Source organism: Micropterus dolomieu, linkage group LG19 (assembly GCF_021292245.1).
Source record: "Micropterus dolomieu isolate WLL.071019.BEF.003 ecotype Adirondacks linkage group LG19, ASM2129224v1, whole genome shotgun sequence".
Taxonomy (NCBI): domain Eukaryota; kingdom Metazoa; phylum Chordata; class Actinopteri; order Centrarchiformes; family Centrarchidae; genus Micropterus; species Micropterus dolomieu.
This window is the reverse complement of record NC_060168.1, coordinates 17936653-17958377: the sequence shown is the minus strand read 5'-3', so window position 1 is coordinate 17958377 and position 21725 is coordinate 17936653. Positions and strand designations below refer to the sequence as shown.

General features: G+C 41.0%; 3 protein-coding genes and 1 long non-coding RNA gene across 6 annotated transcripts in view; 2 read left to right on the top strand and 2 right to left on the bottom strand.

Moving 5' to 3' along the window:
• Positions 1-4746, top strand: part of LOC123957673 — a 48771-nt gene extending 44025 nt beyond the window's left edge. Inside the window, exon 3 of the long non-coding RNA XR_006821852.1 lies at positions 4413-4746. This is a non-coding gene — a long non-coding RNA (uncharacterized LOC123957673). The remainder of the gene's footprint in view (positions 1-4412) is intronic.
• eef1g (eukaryotic translation elongation factor 1 gamma) lies at positions 3469-10986 on the bottom strand. Of its 2 annotated transcripts, XM_046030628.1 has the most exons (11): positions 10960-10986; positions 9888-10046; positions 9543-9606; positions 8341-8483; positions 8031-8174; positions 7752-7881; positions 6314-6524; positions 5346-5518; positions 4735-4859; positions 4435-4548; positions 3469-3832 (listed from the first exon to the last, which is right to left on the bottom strand). In XM_046030628.1, the coding sequence occupies exons 1-11, from the start codon at positions 10969-10971 to the stop codon at positions 3674-3676; spliced, it is 1434 nt and encodes a 477-aa protein (XP_045886584.1). In that variant the 5' UTR covers positions 10972-10986; the 3' UTR covers positions 3469-3673. The 2 variants fall into 2 exon arrangements, with proteins under 2 accessions (XP_045886584.1, XP_045886585.1); XM_046030629.1 differs by lacking the exon at positions 4435-4548.
• Positions 10987-11215: 229 nt separating this feature from the next.
• polr2g (RNA polymerase II subunit G) lies at positions 11216-14423 on the bottom strand. The gene is made up of 8 exons (XM_046030644.1): positions 14080-14423; positions 13700-13809; positions 12943-13102; positions 12488-12538; positions 12338-12403; positions 11992-12063; positions 11843-11876; positions 11216-11594 (listed from the first exon to the last, which is right to left on the bottom strand). The coding sequence occupies exons 1-8, from the start codon at positions 14089-14091 to the stop codon at positions 11581-11583; spliced, it is 519 nt and encodes a 172-aa protein (XP_045886600.1). The 5' UTR covers positions 14092-14423; the 3' UTR covers positions 11216-11580.
• Positions 14424-14531: 108 nt separating this feature from the next.
• si:ch211-175m2.5 (uncharacterized protein LOC568697 homolog) lies at positions 14532-19466 on the top strand. Of its 2 annotated transcripts, XM_046030640.1 has the most exons (6): positions 14532-14715; positions 14843-14920; positions 15005-15169; positions 15275-15374; positions 17362-17492; positions 17752-19466. In XM_046030640.1, the coding sequence occupies exons 2-6, from the start codon at positions 14867-14869 to the stop codon at positions 18040-18042; spliced, it is 741 nt and encodes a 246-aa protein (XP_045886596.1). In that variant the 5' UTR covers positions 14532-14715; positions 14843-14866; the 3' UTR covers positions 18043-19466. The 2 variants fall into 2 exon arrangements, with proteins under 2 accessions (XP_045886596.1, XP_045886595.1); XM_046030639.1 differs by having other exon boundaries at positions 14534-14920.
• The last annotated feature ends 2259 nt before the right edge of the window (positions 19467-21725 follow it).

The following is a 21725-nucleotide window of genomic DNA, read 5'->3' as shown; positions in this document are numbered from 1 at the left end:
AGATTCTGGTAACATGAGCCAGAAGCAACTCTGGGGTTTCATGTCCAAAAAGCGCAGGGGCTGTCTGTTTTCCCTCCACTGTACCTCTCCTCTCTTCCCCCGTGTCACGCACTTTCCTCTCCACTCTCAAACTGGCAACTCACTGTTGCAGGGCAACGCAAACTCAAGGAATAACTAATTAAGAATCACTTCTCTAAACAATGACTGTCCCGCAGGATGTTACTTTCAGGCACTGTTATGTAGCCATGCCTGCTCGGTAACTATATCATAGCATCTTAGTCTCTCCCTGCCGTCACACCCCTTGAAGTGCACGTATTGGGACAAAACGCCCCTCGCTCCAGAACCAAGGTTGAAACACCGAAGGTCACTTTTCTTAAGACACACCAGGATGTAGGTACGCATATCCCCAATGAAAGTCCGCATCCTTTTCACACTTCTTCTGTTTTGCATGTATTACTTGTGTATCTCCTTACTTGCCTTTGCTTGAATTCCAGTTTTACACATGTCCCAGGCTATACCTCAAATGTAAAGAGAGGACACTCAAGGTGAAGTAATGCCCACATGCTGACTAAGGATCAATTTTCCTGCCCCTGTTCCTTTTGCTCTAGTTTAGTGTGTGTTAGTGGGTTACAGCCCAACCCCAGACTAGAGTCTAAAGAAAACCCCATAAAACTTAAGGGTGGGACTGTATACGTGTGGTGTCTGTTGTTTCTGTCCGCCTAGAGACACTCCTATGGTCTTACATTCTCTACTGTCTAATTTAAACTATCTTGCTCTAGGGTCAGCAGAAACGCTAAACCCCTAGAAGAGGAACTTCTGTATGATCTTTTAGAGAAAACGGTTGGCTTTCAGCCTCGGACACCCTAGCGTTAGTTCTTCACCTCGCTGTTCCAAGACCCCCACCGACCGCCTAACTCTTTTCCAGATGCGTGTCTTGCACCACCAGATGCTCGGCACATGCATACCATGCCTAAAGCTCCTACAGGAGGGTCTGACAGCCACACTGGGACCTTGTGTGGTGAAACAATACAGCCTCTCTCTGTGTTCCTCCCTCAACAGCACTCCTCACTGCTTTTAAGAATAACCCCCACCCCCACCGCTGCCGCCACCCCCTCGTGCACGGACAGAAAAATGTCCAGAGAGTGAGGAGAGGAAGGGAAAAAGAAGTAGTGAGTGTGTGGCCGAGAAAGAAATAAAGACCAGTGGGGAGGAAGGTTGGCAGGGCTGGAAGTGAAAATGTTGCTGTTGGCATTAGACTGTGTATTGTTCTTGTTTAGCTTTTTAACTCTGAACTTACTAAACACAAATAAGGACCAGGATATTGTATAGACTTCATACTGCAGCCACGGCATAGTAAGCTTTCCTCAAGAGCCTTAAAACTGTGTTCTCCTCACATTCATTTCATATTTGATTGCATTATGAAAAGGCCTTCGTAACACCCCTCCTTCAGCAATCAAAGGGTTAGCCATCCACGGTGTTGTAACTGCTGATGCTGTGGGTGAAGTTGAAGTTATTTGCTCAGGTTACAGCGCTCTTCCACCACGATCCACAGGATGGGTGAGTCATGCGTTCAAGGACTTGGGCGCTTCGCTGTTGTGGGAACATTTCCATTTTCTGATTTCCATGAGACCACAGAACAAACTAAAATGGCCTCCTTGATTTAACACCCTGGTGGAAGATTGTTGCGCCAAAATGATCCTGAATCACGCTTAGTCAGATGGAAAAAATGAAACATCTGACTCACTCTGGGATGAGAGTCCCTTCTTGTGCATCTCTCGTGTCTGTGCATGAGCGTGTGTAAGAGAGAAAAAGAGATCCACCCAAGGCCTTAACTTAAATATGTAGCAGGGTTTTAAACGAGGGTTGATTGTTCTAAATGCGTCACTAAACATATCAAAAATTACATTCAAAGGTGATGTAAATTCACAGTATAAATATAAACTGAATTCATTATAGGCTATAGTCTGGTCCAGGTGTTCTATTTTACCTGCAGCGATGAGACACACAATGAAGCACCAAACAAAGAACTCAGTTATAGCGGAAGTTTAAGGATAAGCCAGACTGCAGGTGTGGTAACTGTCAACAACAAACTATCAGAAGTGCTATACAAACTTTTATATGTTTGGGTGTGTCTGAATTAAACAAATGTTTTGTTGTTACAGTCAAACGAGGCAGAAATTCATATAATTCAATAAAGCTCAAGAAATATTTTCCTCAATCATTAGAAAAGAAACGAGGCATTTTAAGATTTCTATTTAGGCATTCATTCCGATGTGAAAACAATGACTGAATCTATGATACGCAGACTATACAGTCTATCCCTAACGGAAATGTTTCCTTCTGTAATGATACCAACTTGCAGAAGTAGCATCCAAAACATGCCATTTCTGCATTTTAGTAGGGTGTGGTCAAACCATACACGACATTTTTGTATCCGTCTGTCTTTATTTTTGTCAAGTACTACGCATTAACAATATACTCTAGGTACATGTATCTATGAGATTAAAATTTAAGTGGTTTTATTTAAAGATGATCGCACTGTTATCCCAACATTGTCTACTTACATTATTTTGTAGTTTGGTGTCAGTGTCCAGGTGTTCTTCATTTCATTAATGTCAATTTCCAATGTTCATGTATTTATAACATGTAAGTGGATTTAACTTAAAGGTACTAAAGTAAACATTGTGTCTAAAGTCCACAAAACTTGAAAGTAAAAAGTACATTTTATACTAATGACAGCTTGGAATTGTATATAACATTTTAACAGGCATCCAAAAGGATGTTCTTTACAAAGATCTTTCAGGCTTCCTCTCCTTGGGGAAGCACAAGCTACATCAAAACAAGAACCCATAGTTAAAAGCAGACATTTGCTTAGTTTGAACAAACCAGAGCTCAGGCCAGTCATTTTCTTTTTGTTGGATGCGCTCTATTCAACAGATTGACTATAACAGGCCTTTGCCTGCCCTCTGCAGGGGAAAGCGACCACTGCAGCATCAGCTCAACAGGTGCAACAATGATAAACAGCTTCTCCTCTGGGACCAATATTAGACCAAAGTGTTTCCCAGTGGGGAAACCCGTTAAATGTCTTAACATCATTGTACACCGAGCACAAAGTATCTCCTTATCGAGGCAATGTAACTTGATACCACGCTAAAAAGCATGGCTTCCCTGACCTCTTCGGGTCGAAAATTTCATCTCCTGATCGTCTCCAACCGCACCCAGCATCACCATTGGGTGTGGTCAAACGTAAACTTGTACACAACTGCAGCAAGGTTTTCACTTCTACTTTTGACTGGACGTCTATAGAGTTTCAACTGCAGTTACATTGCTCTGCTGATCTGTTTATTGATCATTGTGTAAACCAAATGAGTGTTATGTTTATGTAGGAAGTAAAATACATTTTTACATGGGTTGTACTCTCAAAACAACTTTAAATGAACACAAACCAGACTGAAGTCACCACAGACATCAAATCCCATAGATGGCATCGTGGAAAATGCTTTATTTCGCAGGTCAAAACAAAAAACCAGTTTGGGGCCACAGACAAAATTCACTTGTCTTCAAAACACTCATTCTTGCAGGAAAGTAAGCACGTTGTGGCTGAAAGTCCATAGGTTTTAAGTGCTGGAGAGCAGAAGCGCAGTGCTTTCATCCAGACTGTTCCAGTGTCCTCTCACTTGAAGATCTTGCCCTGGTTGAAGGCTTTACCCACATGCTTGAAGTCTCCCTCCCAGGCAAAGTACTCCTTTACCATGGTCTTGCACTCCTCGCTGTCAACATCCAGCTTGCGCCAGTCATATGATTCATAGTCGATCTGCCAGTCTGGAGACAGCTAGGATGGGAATAAAAGTTATTTGAATGAGTGCAAGGTCCTTGGGGTTTCGATGAAATGTGCCACCACAACAGACCATCAGATGACAAATCTATGTGCCAGCTAATCCAGTAGGGAATACTTGGACCATCACATAGAGCGCATTGAAATGTGGATCATGAAAGCTGTGCAGTGTATGCCAACAATCTAAAGACAGTCAAATTTAAGGACATTTACTCAAAACATTCACACAACTTGTTTAATTTTTAACTGCAGTGTAATTTAGCCAGTGACAAAAACCCCAAACCATAGCTATGCAGATACCTATAACCCAACAAATATTTTAAGCATCTTAGATCTTGAGCTAGGCTTAAGCAGTAGCTAACTTTTATCTCCCGTGGTGGTCCGTGTGCATACATCTCACTAGTCACAATGTACAGCCCAAAGGGTAGAAAAGCTGTGCATGTTAAGAAAAAAAAAAAAGAGACATGCTTGTGAGACTTTTCTCCCATCCTTCAAATACAGGTCATATTGTACACCCCGGTGAAATGTCAAAGGAAAATTAAACAGCCTAGGGTTAACTTGTTGTTTGTGCCCACAGCATGAACCAGCCTTTTACTCACTGAAACAGAGATGACTGGGATGAATATGGTCTCAAGTTCCTCTTCCCCAGTCAGATTAAGACTTGGTGCCATGACTGGACACTGCCTTGCCCAATGACAGGGGACTACCGTCCACTAACCCAGAGATGAGACCATCGTCCAATTTGTCTCTCGGTAAACTTGTTCAATGTTAAGCTACACTCCATTATTTCACAGTGACTATACAAATGAATGACTGCTCAAATATATTAGTCAGGTTGGGGGTGGGGATGCTATCAAACCAGGATATTGTGTAAAGTATCTACCCATTTAAATACTTACAGTGAAGGCCAGGTCCTGGCCTCTGAAGACCCAGATGCCAGAGATGCTGCTGTCATTGTTGGTGCCAAACAAGATGACACTGGCGAAGGCATTCTTTCTGAGTTTGTCCAGGCGCTGGAACATACCTGTGAAGAACATGGAGGTTTGACACCACGTATATTTCATCCATCAGAGACAAAACCTAAGAATAAAACCAATGCCGTCACAGGTTTGTCATCAGTGTGTTATAAATGGACATTACTTAACACTGGACTTCAAGACTTAAAAAAAAAAAAAGTCAGTCTTTATAATGTGACCACAGCATGAACCAGCCTTTAACTCACTGAAACAGAGATGACTGGGATGAATGTGGTCTCAAGTTTCTCTTCCCCAGTCAGATTAAGACTTGGTGCCATGACTAGACACTGCCTTGCCCAATGACAGGGGACAATCTGCATCATTCACTCTGGCAGCTCATACCCCTAACCCCTTTTCTGGACTTATGTCCAAGCTACCACATTGCTTCAGGTAAATAGAACTGAAAGTTCATAAATGTGCCTTCACTATACAATCCCTGAAGTCATTCACTTTAGCTCAAGTTGCTGGGTCATGTGGCAGCTGTCGAGTCTCACCTGTGATAAGGTTGCAGCTCTTGAAGGTAAGTGTAAGCTCCTCAGGGTATTTGTACTGGCAGTACCAGATTGAGTAACCCTCTCGGTCGAAGTGCTCCCAGAAGTGGGGAAGGGCTACTTTCATGGTGTCCTCGTTGGAATACTTTCTCTTGAACTCATCCATGACAAATGGGCTTGAAAAGAAAAAGAAATCAGGTCATCTATCTGTAAATGCGGGGTGGAGACAAAGTTTGGAAATGAGGTAAATGTCACAGAGGACTTGATTAGTTACTTGTTTAGTGTAATTCTCTCTAGACTCTTTATTAGCCTGGCACAATAGTCTTATGCCTGCCTTTTTTTCTAATTTGAAAAATGGTAGGGACTTCAAGTAAGTTTTAGATTTTGAATAAAGTTTGTGCCCACAGCATGAACCAGCCTTTTACTCACTGAAACAGAGATGACTGGGATGAATATGGTCTCAAGCTCCTCTTCCCCTGTCAGATTAAGACTGGGTGCCATGACTGGACACTGCCTTGCCCAATGACAGGGGACCATCTACCAACTCCTGAGATGACACTATCATCCAATAAAACATCATCTCTTGGGAAACTTGTTTAATGTCAATTACGCTGCAGTCCAAGTATTTTATGGCAGCTATACACATGAATGACTACCCAAAACCTTCTCTCACGCGCGCCCCCCCCCCCAAATACTGCACTGTAAGCGATTGAATGTTCATAATACAATTGACTGCTCCAAATGCACCACAGTGAGTCAACCGCCTCCACCCACTGATTAGCACTCCTTTCAAGTAGAGGGGAAGTACTCGGTGAATAGTCTGCTATGGTGATCAGCTGGAATAAAAACCTGCAGTCTCTCTCCATGGCACATTGTTTGCCATTGCTAACTGAGAAACCTATAAGTTATCTAAAATTTTTAAATAAAATTCATACCAAAACACTTTAGACAAGGAAAGCAAAAGCTCCTACCTCTTTGGCAGGTGTGCAAAGGGGTCCTTGGCTTTGGGCTCAGCAGCCAAAACCGCATCACAATCATCCATCTCCTCTTCTGGTGCGGGCTTTTTCTCCTCCTTTTTGTCTTCCTTTTTCTTCTTCTCCTGGGGCTTGGCTGCCTCTTTTCCTCCCTTCTCTTTCTTAGGAGGAGTCTCTTTCTTGGGCTGCAGCTCAGCAAACTTCTTGGCTGGAGGGACAGAGCAAAAAATTAAACACATGTTTTCTGTTAAGTGTTCCATTATCTGACTTTGGTTTTCCACTCTGGATCCACACACTGGCTAGGACTTTTGAGATGAATTGTAAAATATTACAAGAAGTTTGAAGTTTCTGTCCCTGAAAGTTACTCAAAATATCAATTAAAGTATTCGAACACTAACAAATAGCAGCTGTGTTTGTCAAATGACATCCAATTCTTTTGATGCAATCCTTTAGCTACAACCATAAATCTTCTGCACATTTAAGAATAAAAATCTGCAAATGTTATTTTTTAGAAGACATTTAAATAGAACACAGGCTTTTCAAAAGCCAGATAAAGCAGCAGCATTAGCCATTGTTTAAACAATTTATGGCATGAAGACAAGGGTCGACTTGTTACATGCAAAGAGTTGCAGCTATTTGATAAATCATTTCAGTCACTTCAGCTTAATTACAAATTTGGTCTAATTTTATCCTTTAAATTAGATGGTATGCTCCACCAGCCATCCCTGTACTTAATGTGTATAAGAGGTTTGAGACAGCATGTATTTTATTAATCTGGGACAAAAAGTATCAATCGTAGATGACAAATCAATGCTGGTATAGGTTTGTCAATGTTTGTTTTAAATTGACTTCACTGAACTCCAAGAAGTTTATCTGGATGATGCACTTCATGCTGGATGTGGCCAAAAGGGAAAAAAAGGCCTAAAACTGAAACACTTGTAGAGTCCCATGAAGGACACATCTACTCTACATGTACCCGAAAGACAGTCTTTATAATGTGACCACAGCATGAACCAGCCTTTAACTCACTGAAACAGAGATGACTGGGATGAATGTGGTCTCAAGTTTCTCTTCCCCAGTCAGATTAAGACTTGGTGCCATGACTGGACACTGCCTTGCCCAATGACAGGGGACAATCTGCATCATTCACTCTGGCAGCTCATACCCCTAACCCCTTTTCTGGACTTATGTCCAAGCCAGCCAGAGAAAGCAGCAGCAGCATAAGCCTTTGTCTAAACAATTTAGGGCACACAGAATACAAAGTTTGACCTTTAGTGTAAAATGTTGCACAGCTATTTTATTACATGTTTTAGTCACTTCAGAATGAACAATTAGGAATTTAATCTAATTTCATCCTTTAAATTACATGGTATGCTCGGGCAGCCATAGTCGTGCTCAATGTGTGCGCCTTCTGATCTGATTGCGGGTGACTCACCATCAAACTGGGCCATCTTTTCACACAGCTTGACCTCTCCAAGGACAGCCTTGAACTCTGGCTGGTTGACACAGGTGACAAACCAGCGAGTGACGTTGGTGTAAGGCTGACGGAAAGACGGCTCAAGGACCTACAGGGGGCAGAGGCATCAGAGCAAATATAACAGAGCAAGTGTTGGTACAAGCAAGTGTCAAAATGAATTAACAGAATGTAAAAGGTAATTTATCAATGGAAATGTGCATCTTTGTTTAACTGTAATCTGCTGGGTGTATGTCATACCTGTTTGTAGAGCCAGAGCATGGAGCAGGCCACAGTAATGTCTGCGAGGCTGACCCTCTCTCCCACCAGGAAGGTACGAGTGTTCAGGTGTTGGTTCAGCACTGCGAGGACCCTCTTCACGTCCTCCTTGGCCTGCTCTGTGGCCTGCACAGAACAAGAAAGAAGAATGACAATGTAGGATTACACAAGTCTCAACTACAGGGTGTTACACTCTGGCCAAATTAAATCTGCCACGGGCCTCTACCACAGCTTCTAAATAATACTTCTCAAGCTAATCTCAAGCTTCAGCAGAAACTGCTGAGCTGCAAACCTGTTTGTTGAACTGCATGATTCCCAGAGTGGGGAAGACCCATGCGCTGGCTGGAGGGACGATCTCTGAGTCAGAGAAGCTCACCCACTGCAGCACCTGGGCTGCGGCCTGGGGAGTGGCACCACGCAGGGCATCATTGCTCACTGTAGTTGAAAGGTGGAAAAGTGTTTCATGGCATTCAAGCTGGGGTAGGAAACTCATTTCAGAAACATAATTGTATTTGTTCAAATTCTCTTTACATCCTAACAGTAATCAATAAATCAAATGCTGACACACAAAAAAAAAAAAACTGACATCTGTGGCATTGCAGAAAGCATGCATGAACAGCTGTTACAAGTGCACAACAGTTAAAAAGTCTGACAATGCTGCTTAACACTGCAACAGACATTTTGAACATTAAACTGGTTCATCAGGTATAACCATAGTAATTCTGTTGCATTTAGATGTGCAGGGATCCATGTACGGCATACACTTTAGCACAGGTTAGGCCTACCAGCACACAACGTAAAACATGTCATGTTTTCTCAACAAATCAAGCTTTCTGCCATGTGATCTACTATATCAAAAAAAAAAAGTGACCTGTGAATGTAATATTTAATAAAAGTATTCAAGAAGTTATGTTTCTGTATAGAGATTGACAACCTATCTTGGAGGTTCAATCTGTTTTGTGCCCATAGCATGAACCAGCCTTTAACTCACTAAAACAGAGATGACTGGGATGAATATGGTCTCAAGTTCCTCTTCCCCTGTCAGATTAAGACTGGGTGCCATGACTGGACACTGCCTTGCCCAATGACAGGGGACCATACACAAATGATGAGACTTGTCCAATAAAACATCGTCTCTTGTTTAATATTGAGCAGCAGACAAAGTATTTCATGGCGACTATACCCAAAGACTGCACTATGAAGGATCCAATGTTCAAAGTGCCACTGAACGCCCTAAATGGGCCATGGAGAGTCAGACACCACAGATCGGAAACCTCTTAATTGTTTTTTATTTAATAAGTTTCTAGTTCAGCCACAAACTCTAGACCCATGGGAAACATCAAGTGATCATGGAGAAACTGCCCACTAAACCTAGTGGCATAAACTAATCCCTTTAAGACTTTAGGTAACCTATAGATCGTTTAGATTAATAGCCACATTGATAGTGCATAAGACACCTAAGTTAAGCATCAAGTTAGTAAATGTGAGACTTACAGTAGTGAGCAATGGCATTACTCTCAAACAGACAGAAGCCGTCATCTCCCTGGTAGGCGGGTACCTACAAACAATGGCAAAATTCAAGAATAATTTAATATGTTGCATGCATACTGCCATCAATACACAACAGTGGTCTAGTCAGATCAGTTGAAGCCCTTTGACTTTGTTACATTTAATATCTGGTTAACAGATTTAATGAATCCTTGCAGTAATTGATTTACCACAGTCATTGTTGAAATTGAAACAAGAGCTACTCTGAAAATAGACAGGCCCTCCATGCTGAGTATGAATACACCAACTGGAGCAATCCCATTCAACTAACTCAACCACTTGCACACTGACCTTGCCCAGGGGGAAGTTGTTGAGGAAGGCAGGAGTACGGTTCGTCTGCCCGAAGGTGAAGGCAGGGGAGTTGCTGGCAACTTTGAGGTGAGCCCCACTATACTGGGCTGCAATCTGGGCCTTGAAGGCCCGCCAGTTCTCTGGGTACGTGTACAGAGTCTGGAAAGAAAGGTGACACTAATTATTGGACAGACACCTTCAATCTAATTTGAAAGAACAAGCATTACATTTGTGTTAGGTTAGCATAAAAGGTGAGTGAACATAAAGCTGGTCTTGTGGCCATTTAGAGGTAAAATCTTTAACTGCATTGCTTTTAACTTTAAAATCCAGTAAGAAACGTCAATAAAAAGACAGTTTAAGACAAAAAACCCCCACAAATACTGATAAAGTGAAGCAAGTTGGTAGGTCTTGTGTTCTTGACACAAATTAATGATGCCATCCAAATCAGGATGCTCAACCATTTCAAATGGTCAGGGAAGCACAAGGACCAGGGTGACGCTGTTGACATAAAAACTGCCAGCTAACTTTCCAAGGCCAAATGTACCTTGTTAACAACTACAACCACTTTTTTTTCCCCCCCCTTTTCTTTTTAATATTCACGTGGCTTTTAGCTTGCTTTAAATGCTAACCAATGCTAGCGCTCATTACCAGCAATATAAGTTAACCCGATAGTCTTCGTTTGCATACCTTCAATTAAGTCAAATACGGGTTGGCATTAGGAATACGCAAACTGGACATACGTGCCAACGTGAACACGTCTAACGTTATAAAATCAACAGCAAGTTTTCAAAGCTTCAAAACAGTAAATGTAACGTGGCACAAGCCTGGGCCAGGAAAGGGGCGTCATTTGGGGTAGATGCTACGTCAGGATAGCAGCAGCTAACCTCAGTTAGAATGAAGACTGAATGAAATTCTTTGTAAATAAACGCTGCAAAAGCTACCTAACACATCTACGGCATTGTTTATGAGCAAAGGTGCTCAGTAAAAGGGCCGATGGGCTTGATTTTCGGCGGATTGTGTCAGAAAAGTTTAAAGAAAGCACTATAACCGGTCACCTCTCCATCTTACTCACCCCTGCCGCCATCTTCAGGACGAGAGAAAGAAAGAACGAGGGCGCGCTCCACTGACGTATTTACGTCCACGAAACGTGCGCGTACTTTTAAAGTCCGTGTTCACGTGTCGCCCCAGCTTTTGTTTGCCACTGCAAAAGCCTTGCCACATTTACAGCTGCGCAACAAGTCTCTTTGCGCATTAAGAAAAATCAATGCTCTGACAAGATATTAACATTTTAAACACACAGAGGGATACAAAGATATAATAACAAATAATAATAGTAAAAAAAAAACTTTATTACAGGCCACGTACAAAAAAAACATTGTTAAAATGGGAATGATAAATTGTACACAAAATAAACTGTAAATTCATAATATGGGCAACTTTTGCATTGTATGCCATCTTGCTATCAATTTAGCAAACATTCTCCTGGCTACAACATTTCAATCTTACACCTGCTCCAATAAAACCTACAAATGTAGGCTGTACAGCATGATAATGAAACGATGTAGCTATGGGGCTTCACCACCTGTAACTATGCCTTGTCAATCAGTGTAGTAAAATATTAAATTTTAACAAAAGGAATAACTATGCTACTACATAAAATGTCCCATAAGAAATGTGCTCCAACTGGGGCGTATCAGCTCACAAGACCTGGAAATGAAAGTTCAACGATCAATCCCAAAACAGAAAAAACAAATTCTCAGGTCATACGCAGACAGTTCAACTAAAATTGTTCCATTGGACAGTAACCAAATTGAAGCAATAAAGAAAAACTGTTGTGTCAAACACTGAACCACATTAACATTAAATTAATATATGTAAGGCATTTCACGATGTTCATGCCCCTCTAACAAACAGATCTACAACCTTTATGACAATGACGTGTGTTATAAACTCACCCAGATAATCATCCATGAGAGATCCAATGGCGAACTGAAAAACAAGGGGAAACAGTCACTTCCATAAACTATTGTGTTATTTTTGCCTATGGTTAGGTAAAATATATGGTCCTTATTTTTAAAAAAAGAAAGGAAAAGAAAACACTTACAATGTCATTCTTGTCCACTCTTGTTCCCACAATCTTCAGCCGAATCTCATCATCTTGCTGGATTACAATGTCCTTGAAAATATGAGAAGAAAACATCCTTAAATTCAATAGTAACAATATAATGACAGCATTACAACTATTTTGCATACATCATTTATGACATTATACTTAATGTTCCACTTTTCCTTTCTTAAATTTTACTGAAAAATAGCTTTTTAATACACAAGTGTAACCATAGTTGTGTAGTCAAAGGAAATGCAAGAGATGACTTTCGTGTAATAGTGTTGTGTGTTTTTGTTTTTTTACCTGTGTGGTGATAATAAATAATAACAATTAATATTCTCACCTCATCAACTGTCTTGTAACAAGGAGGATTAGAGTTGGGGTCAAACTCCATTTCTGAGGGGATGGACTGCAAGAGATAAAAATAACATGAAATTGAAAAGCATATTAAAGCCTATCAATTCAGTCAACTATAGATGTTAAGCTGACTCACATGGCGAGAAATGAAGCAAGACATGGGACCAATTTCTGTGAACAATCCAACCTGCAAGAAACAGAGAAAAATATAATTTAGATAAGGCACAAAAAGAAAGCTTTCAATGATCAGTTATCCATCACATCATATTTTACACATCAGCCACTACAGAGGCATAAACACCTTGCTGGAAGAGTGGAAAGTTAAGCACTTCTACAGGACAGAATTTTTATTAGCCTCTGGCATGAGCCAATTAAAAATACAGGTATATATTTTTTTAAATGTTAGCAAGCAGTGCAGTGTCAAGATGATGTATTACAGTTTCATCCAGAGAACAACACCAGTGGCGAGCTTTGGAGATAGACCACACAGATACTTAATACATCAGACTTCATATGTCCTCATCATTTATGAATGATGTTCCAGCAAAGTCTGCACAGTGGCCAGTAAACCTGCACCGTATTGTCTCTCACCTTGTTAACCTGCGTGACCACAGCATCCACCACTTCCCCTTTAAATGGGCGGAACACAATGGCCTTGTACTTGACTGGATAGAGGACGAACCCTCTCCCTGGCTGGATTACACCTGCCCCGATGTTGTCAATGGTGGTGACTGCAATGACAAACCCGTACCTGAAGGAGAGACATGAATAAATAAATAACATGTATATGTCAAGCTTTTCCCTGCAGGGATATGAATGCCAAATGAATAACTTTGTTATGCACGTTCATAGGGTCATGATGACTTAAAGGGCAAAACAAATACTGGCCCTGTTGCCATAAGTTTTTGATATTGCCAAGTCAAAGCTCACAGTTGTAAGAACCATTTTTCAGAGGCCACGTGTCTAAAAGATTCAAACTGAAAATGTTAAACTTACATTTTCCAAATCATTAAACATACAAAACAAGTTCTAAAATAGCACAGACAATCCTTAGGCAAATCATAGCAGACATTTGACTCATTGAGTTTATCCCCTATGAAGGAGAGCGAAGTGCCCATTTGTTTATTTCTGCCTCTTCCCCCAAAACTGTGTCCATGCGCGTCTGTGTTAGCTTAAGGTTCTGATCCAACCGAACACATCTAACATGTCACAGAAATAGCAGGTTAACTTAACTTTCCAGTCAAATCAGCCTCAGTAACATTCACAGACTGTATGGTAGCAACGCTAAGAGCAAAAACAACAACTTCGCTGATGTATGTGCATATAATTGAGTGTTGCAGCCACTCACTTGCCAGTGCAGGTGCCCTCCACTTCTGTGAAAAGCTTCTGCTTCACAGTGTTGAGGAGGTTAGGACCAAAATACCTCGGGTGTAGTAAGATCTCATGCTCCAACGAAATCTGAAAACACACAGAATGGTTGCATTATAAGACAACTGGTGCTGCCTTAGTGCATCTGGTCATTTCATTATTGGTATAGAACAACGACACTAATCAGTGCGGTGAGGATTTGGACGTATTTGGTTCAGGGGTGAGGACTTGTAAAAGTTTTGTATATCTATGATAGCTATGCTAACGACGCTACAGTCATGCTAGGCACACATTGATAAACAAAACATCCACACACAGCTGTTAACCGGCTCAAACACGGAAAATAATACACGTACTTACATGATAAAACATTTCTGTTTTAATGTTCAATCTGTACTCGATTAATGTTATAGTTTTGATAAATTATCCAAAACGTCTTTCGCATGAATGAAAGCCTGTTGCTGAATCCTTTCCGGGGCACGGACTCCCTGGTAACGTTAGGACTTTTGTTGACCTGGGTAACGTTAGTGTCTCTCAGGGAGCGCACGGTCCACTGACGACGGAATAAATACAGTCTTTAGTTAATATTGGGAAACACTAGCCCAAACCATATCCTTAATCCTATATATCTGTACGTATATCAAACAATTTATCAGTGGGGCGTATTGGCTACATAAAATACAGGCATAAGAAACGCCCCAAAGGAAACCACTCCACACACAAGCCTGACCCCTGGCGGTGAGGAGGGGCAGTGCAGGAGGGCGGGGACAGACAGCAGGCGTGACTCAATACTGCACTCTGATTGGGTCGTCTGTCTGGACTGTTGACATCTGACATACGCTGCCACGATTATAACAATATACAATGATAGCCTACATAGGATTCTAATATAGCCCACCACACATCTAGGTTAACAGTAACTGAACAAGAATGACGGGTGACTGAAAGATGGAAATACTTATAAATAACGTGTTTTAATTGGACGAAATCAGCAGAGTAAGTAAAGTCGCCACCACACAAGCCATTTGCCCGACTTCCTTAATTATTCTGAGAAGACTGGAAACTATCCACGCTGATTGCTGGTGCTGACACTCCCTCCCGGCTGCTCTCCTGCACTTTCCAGGCTATTTCTCTCCAGCTGACAGACATGGCGAGTAACCTCGTCTCAAAGATATTTCGTCCACCTGTGTTCACGAAGCTTGTAAGTTGTTGTCGAATACTTTTCTGCTTTGTCCTATTTTTATTGCTGTATCTGACTCATGTGACTCTCCTGTCCTCCGGCCAGGCGTCTCTCCGCTCGGGCTGCGTGTTTCGGGAGAAGGCGGCGGCGGGGTGGACCAGACGTTTCTCCAGCGATCCGCCACCGGATAACATCAGCCGCTATCCCATACCTTACATGAAGGACCTTCCTTATGATATAGTGGAGCTTATGGAGGAAGTTGAGTCAAAGGTAAATTAAAAAAGCTATCTTAACATTTCAGGCATTTAACTGTGCTACACATAAACGTTGTCTCGTTTTATTTTACTGCCTGCTAAACTTTATGTTTCCTTACAGGGGGGCTTTTTGCCCAATGTCTTCAAAGTCCTCTCTCACAGACCAGCAGAGTTCAGAGCTTTCTTCGCATACTACAATGAACTAATGAACAAAGAGACAGGTGTGTTTTTGTTATGTGTATCTGTAGTGGCAGTAAATGTTTTTCTTATGGCCAGTGCTAGAAATTGTAGGCATCCTGGGGACAACGCTTGCACACCTGAAACCTCTCATTCCTGGCATATTCCAGGATCCCTATACGACTATGGGCCAGATAAATCATTTACACTTTACGCCTCATTCTGCACCTCTTGTCAGTGGCAAGCTCAGACGACACATCATCCACCACTTGAATATGCCAAGATGTTATTTGTAGTTGCATTTCAGTAGCAGCTGGAGTGTCCGAAAGCTCTTATGGAGTGCAGGTGGTTTATGAGGAGGCAGGTGGGACGTTGAATCTGTTTCATTTGATGATCAAACAGTGATGTAGTGGTAAATATGGTCAGGTGTAAACAGGTAAACATCAATCAGGGAAACTAAAATAGACAAGCTGTCACTCAGTCCAGCATGAGCAGCATTGTTTTTTGTACTGAAAATGTGTGGAGTGGAAGCCACACCCATCCGATACACACTGGCCTTTTTAACGGTACTGTGAGTGTTGGTGTGCACCCCAGTGTTCGAGTGGAAAAGTGATCAGACAAACAGATTCAATGACGCTACATCTTGTCTCTGACTTGATCTGTAGCTTTCAGGCAACGTTGGCACTGCATGCATCATTTAGATGAGATTTGTAGCTGCGGTTGGAGAGTTATTTTCTAGCGTTGCACCTATGTGTGACTTTACACAGCTGTGTTTTTACCAAAATGTGTGCTGTAAAGTGAGACAAAATATATGTAAAGTTGAAGCAAGTAGAAGCATTTCCCCAAACTAAAAAGACATTTACCTGGTAGCTGCTTTTAACTGTACATTAAATCAAGTGTTGAAATAGAATCAAGTTAAGTAGAATATACTAAAGCAAAAGGATTCCTGGGGTGGGTGTTGGTGGAGCACTGGCCAACACATTCATGTTTCAGTCTGGCTGCACAGGGGTCGCCTGAATGTGTCTTCTCTTCACTAAACATACAGTAGATATTAACCCAGACAGCCACAGCGTTAACAAGCAGGGAGAACTGCTGACTGTTGATGTTTCCGCTGGCTCTTGGTTTGAATAAAGTCACCAATGGGGTCTTAAAAGTTGCCAAATTTAGCGGCAAAGACACCAAGTTGGGAACAATGTTTGCAGATAGGCTGAGATCTGGTCATCATTGTGACAGGGCCATAATGAAATCGAAGAAGTCTTTGTAACAAGAGATCTGCAGAACACATTAGGTATTAGGATTTTTTGTTGGTGCCTTTTATCGGGTTTTACACTTCAATTAATAATAAAAAACGCCGTTTCAGATTACCAATATTTGACTTCACCTGACCAAACGATGTCTCAGCGGTGCAGTCTCTGTGTGGGTTATTGGATAACCACAATCTGGCATTTTGTGTTAAGCCATCTTAGTGTGAGGCATTCCACCTCTGAGCATTTTGACTTAGAGCTTACAATAAAAGTCTGTCCTGAACAATAAAACCACACGCTACAACCTTAGAAGTGTCAAAGAACTTAATCAATACTTTCTCATACAGTCTCTACTGAACATTATAAGCTTACTTTGCACGAGATTTTACAGGTGCTTTTGGTATTGAGGCGACTCCCTGTTCCAAGAAGCAGGTTTACTCATTTATCTTTATAACTCTATTGACCAAAACCTTAACCTGACCGTACTGGAACATGGACCGATGTAGAAAAACCTGTTCCAGCCTTACTTATTGGTCACACTGGGTTTGAGAAAGCTTGTCAAACTTTCTACTTCTAAGTAAACACAGCAAGCTTGCTGTGACAGCACATCTCAGGAAGTGGAATATGGTTGATGTATTCATAGTGATAGAGGCAGTAAACAACAGCATAGTGTGATTAGGCCACAGCCAGCTCTGATGCTATGTACTGTTTGTTTTATTGTTATTTTGTGAACGTGTGTTATGTCTTTCTCAATTTCACATTAATTCAATATCTAAATGTCTTCCAGGCAGATTAACCAAGGCAGACCGGGAGCTGATTGTGGTGGCTACCAGTATCCACAACAAGTGTCTTTACTGTGTGGTTTCCCACAGTGCACTGCACCGCATCTACTCAAAGAAACCCACTCTTTCCGATCAGGTATCATCTTTAGCTAATTTTCAGTCCTTACCTCTGCTTTGCTTATTACAATACACAATTACAACAACAGAAGTCAGAAATCAGATCTCAGAAATATTTTCTGTATCATGTTGTTTTGGAAGATGCATTAATGACTTTGTATGTTATAGTTTATTTCTAAATTACTATGAAACAATCACAGCAAAACCTTTTTTTGTGATTCAAAAAAATGTAATACTAAATCACATACACTTCCCGCTGCCTCCCTACTTTCATCCAGGTCATTGTAAACTATGAGAATGCAGAGCTGTCGTCCCGAGAGCGCGCCATGCTGGACTTTGCGATGTCTGTGTGTCGCTGCGACACCATCACAGAGGAGCATTTCCGGTCTTTGGAGGAAGTGGGCTTTGACCGTGAGGATGCCTGGGACATCGCTGCCATTGCAGCTTTCTTTGCCATGTCCAACCGTCTCGCCCACCTCACCGACATGAGGCCAAATTTAGAATTTTATAATATGGGCCGTGTACTGCGGGACAAGAGCAAGGACAGAGAGCAAGTGAAAAAGGAGTAGTGTTACAGACAAGACTATCAGAGGTCAAAGGCCAAATGTGACACTACAGTTAAAAGTGTCTCTGTTCTGCTTTTTTCCTTTTCTGTCTCCCTCTAATGTGAACAATCAGATGTTTTCTAATTGATGTTGACATGAGTTGCAGTATCACATTTACAGCTATGCAACTATAAAGCAACCAAATTGGGACGCTAACACTGGAATTAGTTATACAGGCATTTATAAATGAGATGTTCTTCGCAATTGAAGCCATCCAGTTTGAACATAGCCTGCATAATTGATGATTTTGTAAAGCTCCTTGAGTTTTCTTTATAATCCTTACATGTGCAGATGTATAGTGTATGGGAATGACTCCGCCTACCTACTACCTTCCTGTGTGTTTGCTGTTGGGGCAGACATGATTTTATTGGTGACATAAAGGGTAACTTTGGTATTTTTTATTTTTTGTTTATACATGACTAATTGGGACAACATTTTTTTTCAAGGAGTTGCTGGTCTACATCTTCCTCCGTCGATTAGTTTTTAGTCATTGTGTGAGTTTTTTGTTTTTACACGGATCAAGGCAGCAGTAGACCAGAGAGGTAAAATTACCATTTTTGTTACGGGAGTCTGGTGGCTTTAACAAGAGCGATATAGCGACTGTTTCTGATTAAACAATAAGGATCTTACCTTCTACTGTCTAAAAAGGTCTATCTCTGTAGAGATCCTTTCCATAATGTTGTCAGACACTTGAGCCTGTCAGCGGCAAAAACAAACACTTTAGTGGACACACTTTAACAGAGCGCAATTGACCGCAAGGATTATGATGCAGCGCACTTGCTCAATACTAGACTAATTTCAAAAAATGTTGTCCGAATTAATTACATAGACACAAAAAGATGGGAAAATGGGATACTGAAATACCAAATGAAATGGTCGGGCTTGTTACAGTCCTGCAACAGCCACAGATACCAGATTCTTTTCATTTTTGTGTCGGAGCATTTATTTATTGCTGTCGGGTTGTGAAGAGAATGAAAGAACAAATTTAACAAAAATGCTTCTGAAATAAATTGCGTACCCCAGCTTTAACCTAAGTCATTTGCCATTGTGTCTATCTGTTGTCATTATGTCTACTTATTTGCCTTTTAGGATTTTAGGTGGTTCTGTTTGAAAATCATTTTTGGGGCTAGTTGTTCATTACATTAACACAGTTTCATAGTTGTCTTTTAACTCATATGAACAGGGTTGTTTTTTTTATCTCCATGTTCACAAGCTGAAGTGTTCTGTGTTATGATGTGTTGTTGAATGCATTTTTACTGCCCCTACCACCAAGAGTGCAAATAGGCTACTTTACTGTTCACAACAATGTAAGATTGTGTTCTAAAGTTTTAAAATTGCTTTTCTATGCCTTCCCTTATCTTCTAAATAAACAATAGTTTACTTGCTAATCATTTTTCTGACTTTACCACTTAGCTTTCACCAAAAAAGTAAGGCAGAATTTTTGTTGGGAATAATTGATTTATAATAAATCACAGTTCACAGTAATAATGTAGAAATCATCAAATCTTGAAGTGTTGATGAAGTGTTGTGTATCACCACCAGATGGCGACGCATCCGTACACATATTGGAATATCTTAAATTCACATTGCAAGTATCTTATACCACATAACAGCAGCACATGTGAGAGACATAAACCAATGCTACCTAATAGAGCGATGATCATGGGTGCAAATGTTAGATGTAATTTTGTAGTTTCTTTCACAGGTGATGTGAGCAGCAATTTCTCCCAAAGTTTATTTTCTGTCAACCTACTTTTAATGCTGACGTCCCTGTGCTGTCTTTAATCTAAAGTGATTCAAGTCAAACATGGCTCCAGTCCTCATCAAAAGATTCACTTTGGTATGCATGTGTGAGTGATGTAAGAGTTACAAACACTGGCCTGCAATGAGAGCACCTATGCAACTTGTATTTTTCTCGTGTGTGTTCCAAAACTGCCTCTCTCACTTGAATATTTAGGTGATAGTCACACTTGAGAAAATGTGTTTGACTGGGAACAAAGCCTCTTGTGACTGACTGATTTCAGTCCCAATAATCACTTACGATGTGTGTCAGTATTTATATGCTGAGTGACCTGAAAGTCGTCCAAAGTATTTAATTCAGTGAACTGGGACTTATACTCACATGAAATTCCCCTGACAGAGCTTGAGACACATTTTGTGAAAGGGAATCCAATGATATTTGTAAGGTAATTTCTTCTCCTGTCCTGTCCTCTCCTGACCTGTATTACCCTGATTTAGTGTCATATATCTCAGGAAATGCTCATGTACTACTACATGAGCATGTACTTTCCTCATTAAGCACCAACCCTCCTGAAACCCATGTCTCCTATTAGTATTAAAAACAGACAAGGTTAATTTATGGTCACTCATACTGTAACTCTTCAGGCCAAGAATAGAACTGAACAGAATAGAATAGGAGAGTTTCTGACATCTTCTGTTTGTGGTGATTGATCACATGAAAACAAGGTTAACAGCTCTCAGGTGGAGGCTTTCACCCGTTTCTTATTGTAGTCTGTCGGTACATTGATGGACAAATCAATACGTTTTGATTCATGGTCCAGACTGGAAGGGGAGTCTATGGAGGCTCTTAACCGTATTCTCTTGAGACGGATAAAACAAGTCATGACACACACATGTCAAATGGAGGATGATAGCGAGCAGGGAAAAAAGAGGGCAGAGCAAGTGTGAGGAGTGGTGATGGTTGTGGGTCAAGTGAAAAAAGAAAAAGAGAACTTCCCCGTGGATGGGTATTACTGTGAATTAAATGAGCAGTAGCAACAGGTTTATGGCATCTTTCATCTGAGCAGCCCTCACAGTGGTTCTTAGATTGTTGTCCAGGAACAGCAATTTCTAAGGGGGTTATACACAAAAAAATTGTGGTATCTCACTGTGACACGATTCAGTAAAAAAAAGTGTTGCTGGAGTTTTGACATCTTCAGACTTTTTCCCCTTCTCCATGCAATATGGAAGCAGGTGAAGTTGTGCCAGAAATCCCTACAATCTTAAATGTGATGCCAACACAGGCGAGAAGCCTTTAAAGTGCTCAGAAAACTGAAAATGTGCAGAAATACAGTTCCAACTCCATCTGCCTGGAAAGTCTGTGTGATACAGTTGAAAGCTCCAGAACAGCTATGTGGCGGTATTGTCTTGTCAGCTACTACCAAGGTCAAAAATAAACTTTCAGATCAAGTTTATGGGTCTCCGTCATCATAAATATTTGATTCATGATTCAGATCAAGTGATTATTTCTGCTGTTTAAAAATGCTGATATGAACTCTAGTGTAGGCCACTTCATGCTTTGATAAGAGAAGCTGTTGACTTAAGCTGTTGACTTTCCTGTAATTCACCATTATTGAAGTGAATCTGCCATCTCTTTGCATCTGTACACAGTCTAGAGACTTCTTTCATTTACAGTAAAACCACATAGCACGAGAAGGGATAAGAAGGTTTTTGGGGGTTTTTTTGAAGAAGAAGTGCTTCTCATCTTTTATGCCTCTACTGGGTGTTCAGGCAAATTTGCCTACTTTATTTTAACACTTCAAGAGTTGTTAGACAACTCTTCCAGTGGGCAGTTAAAGTGGGAAATGTTCTGGATGTTCTGCCCTAAATTGTTTGTTCAGCCTTTTGTCCTTATTTTGTGGAGGTCA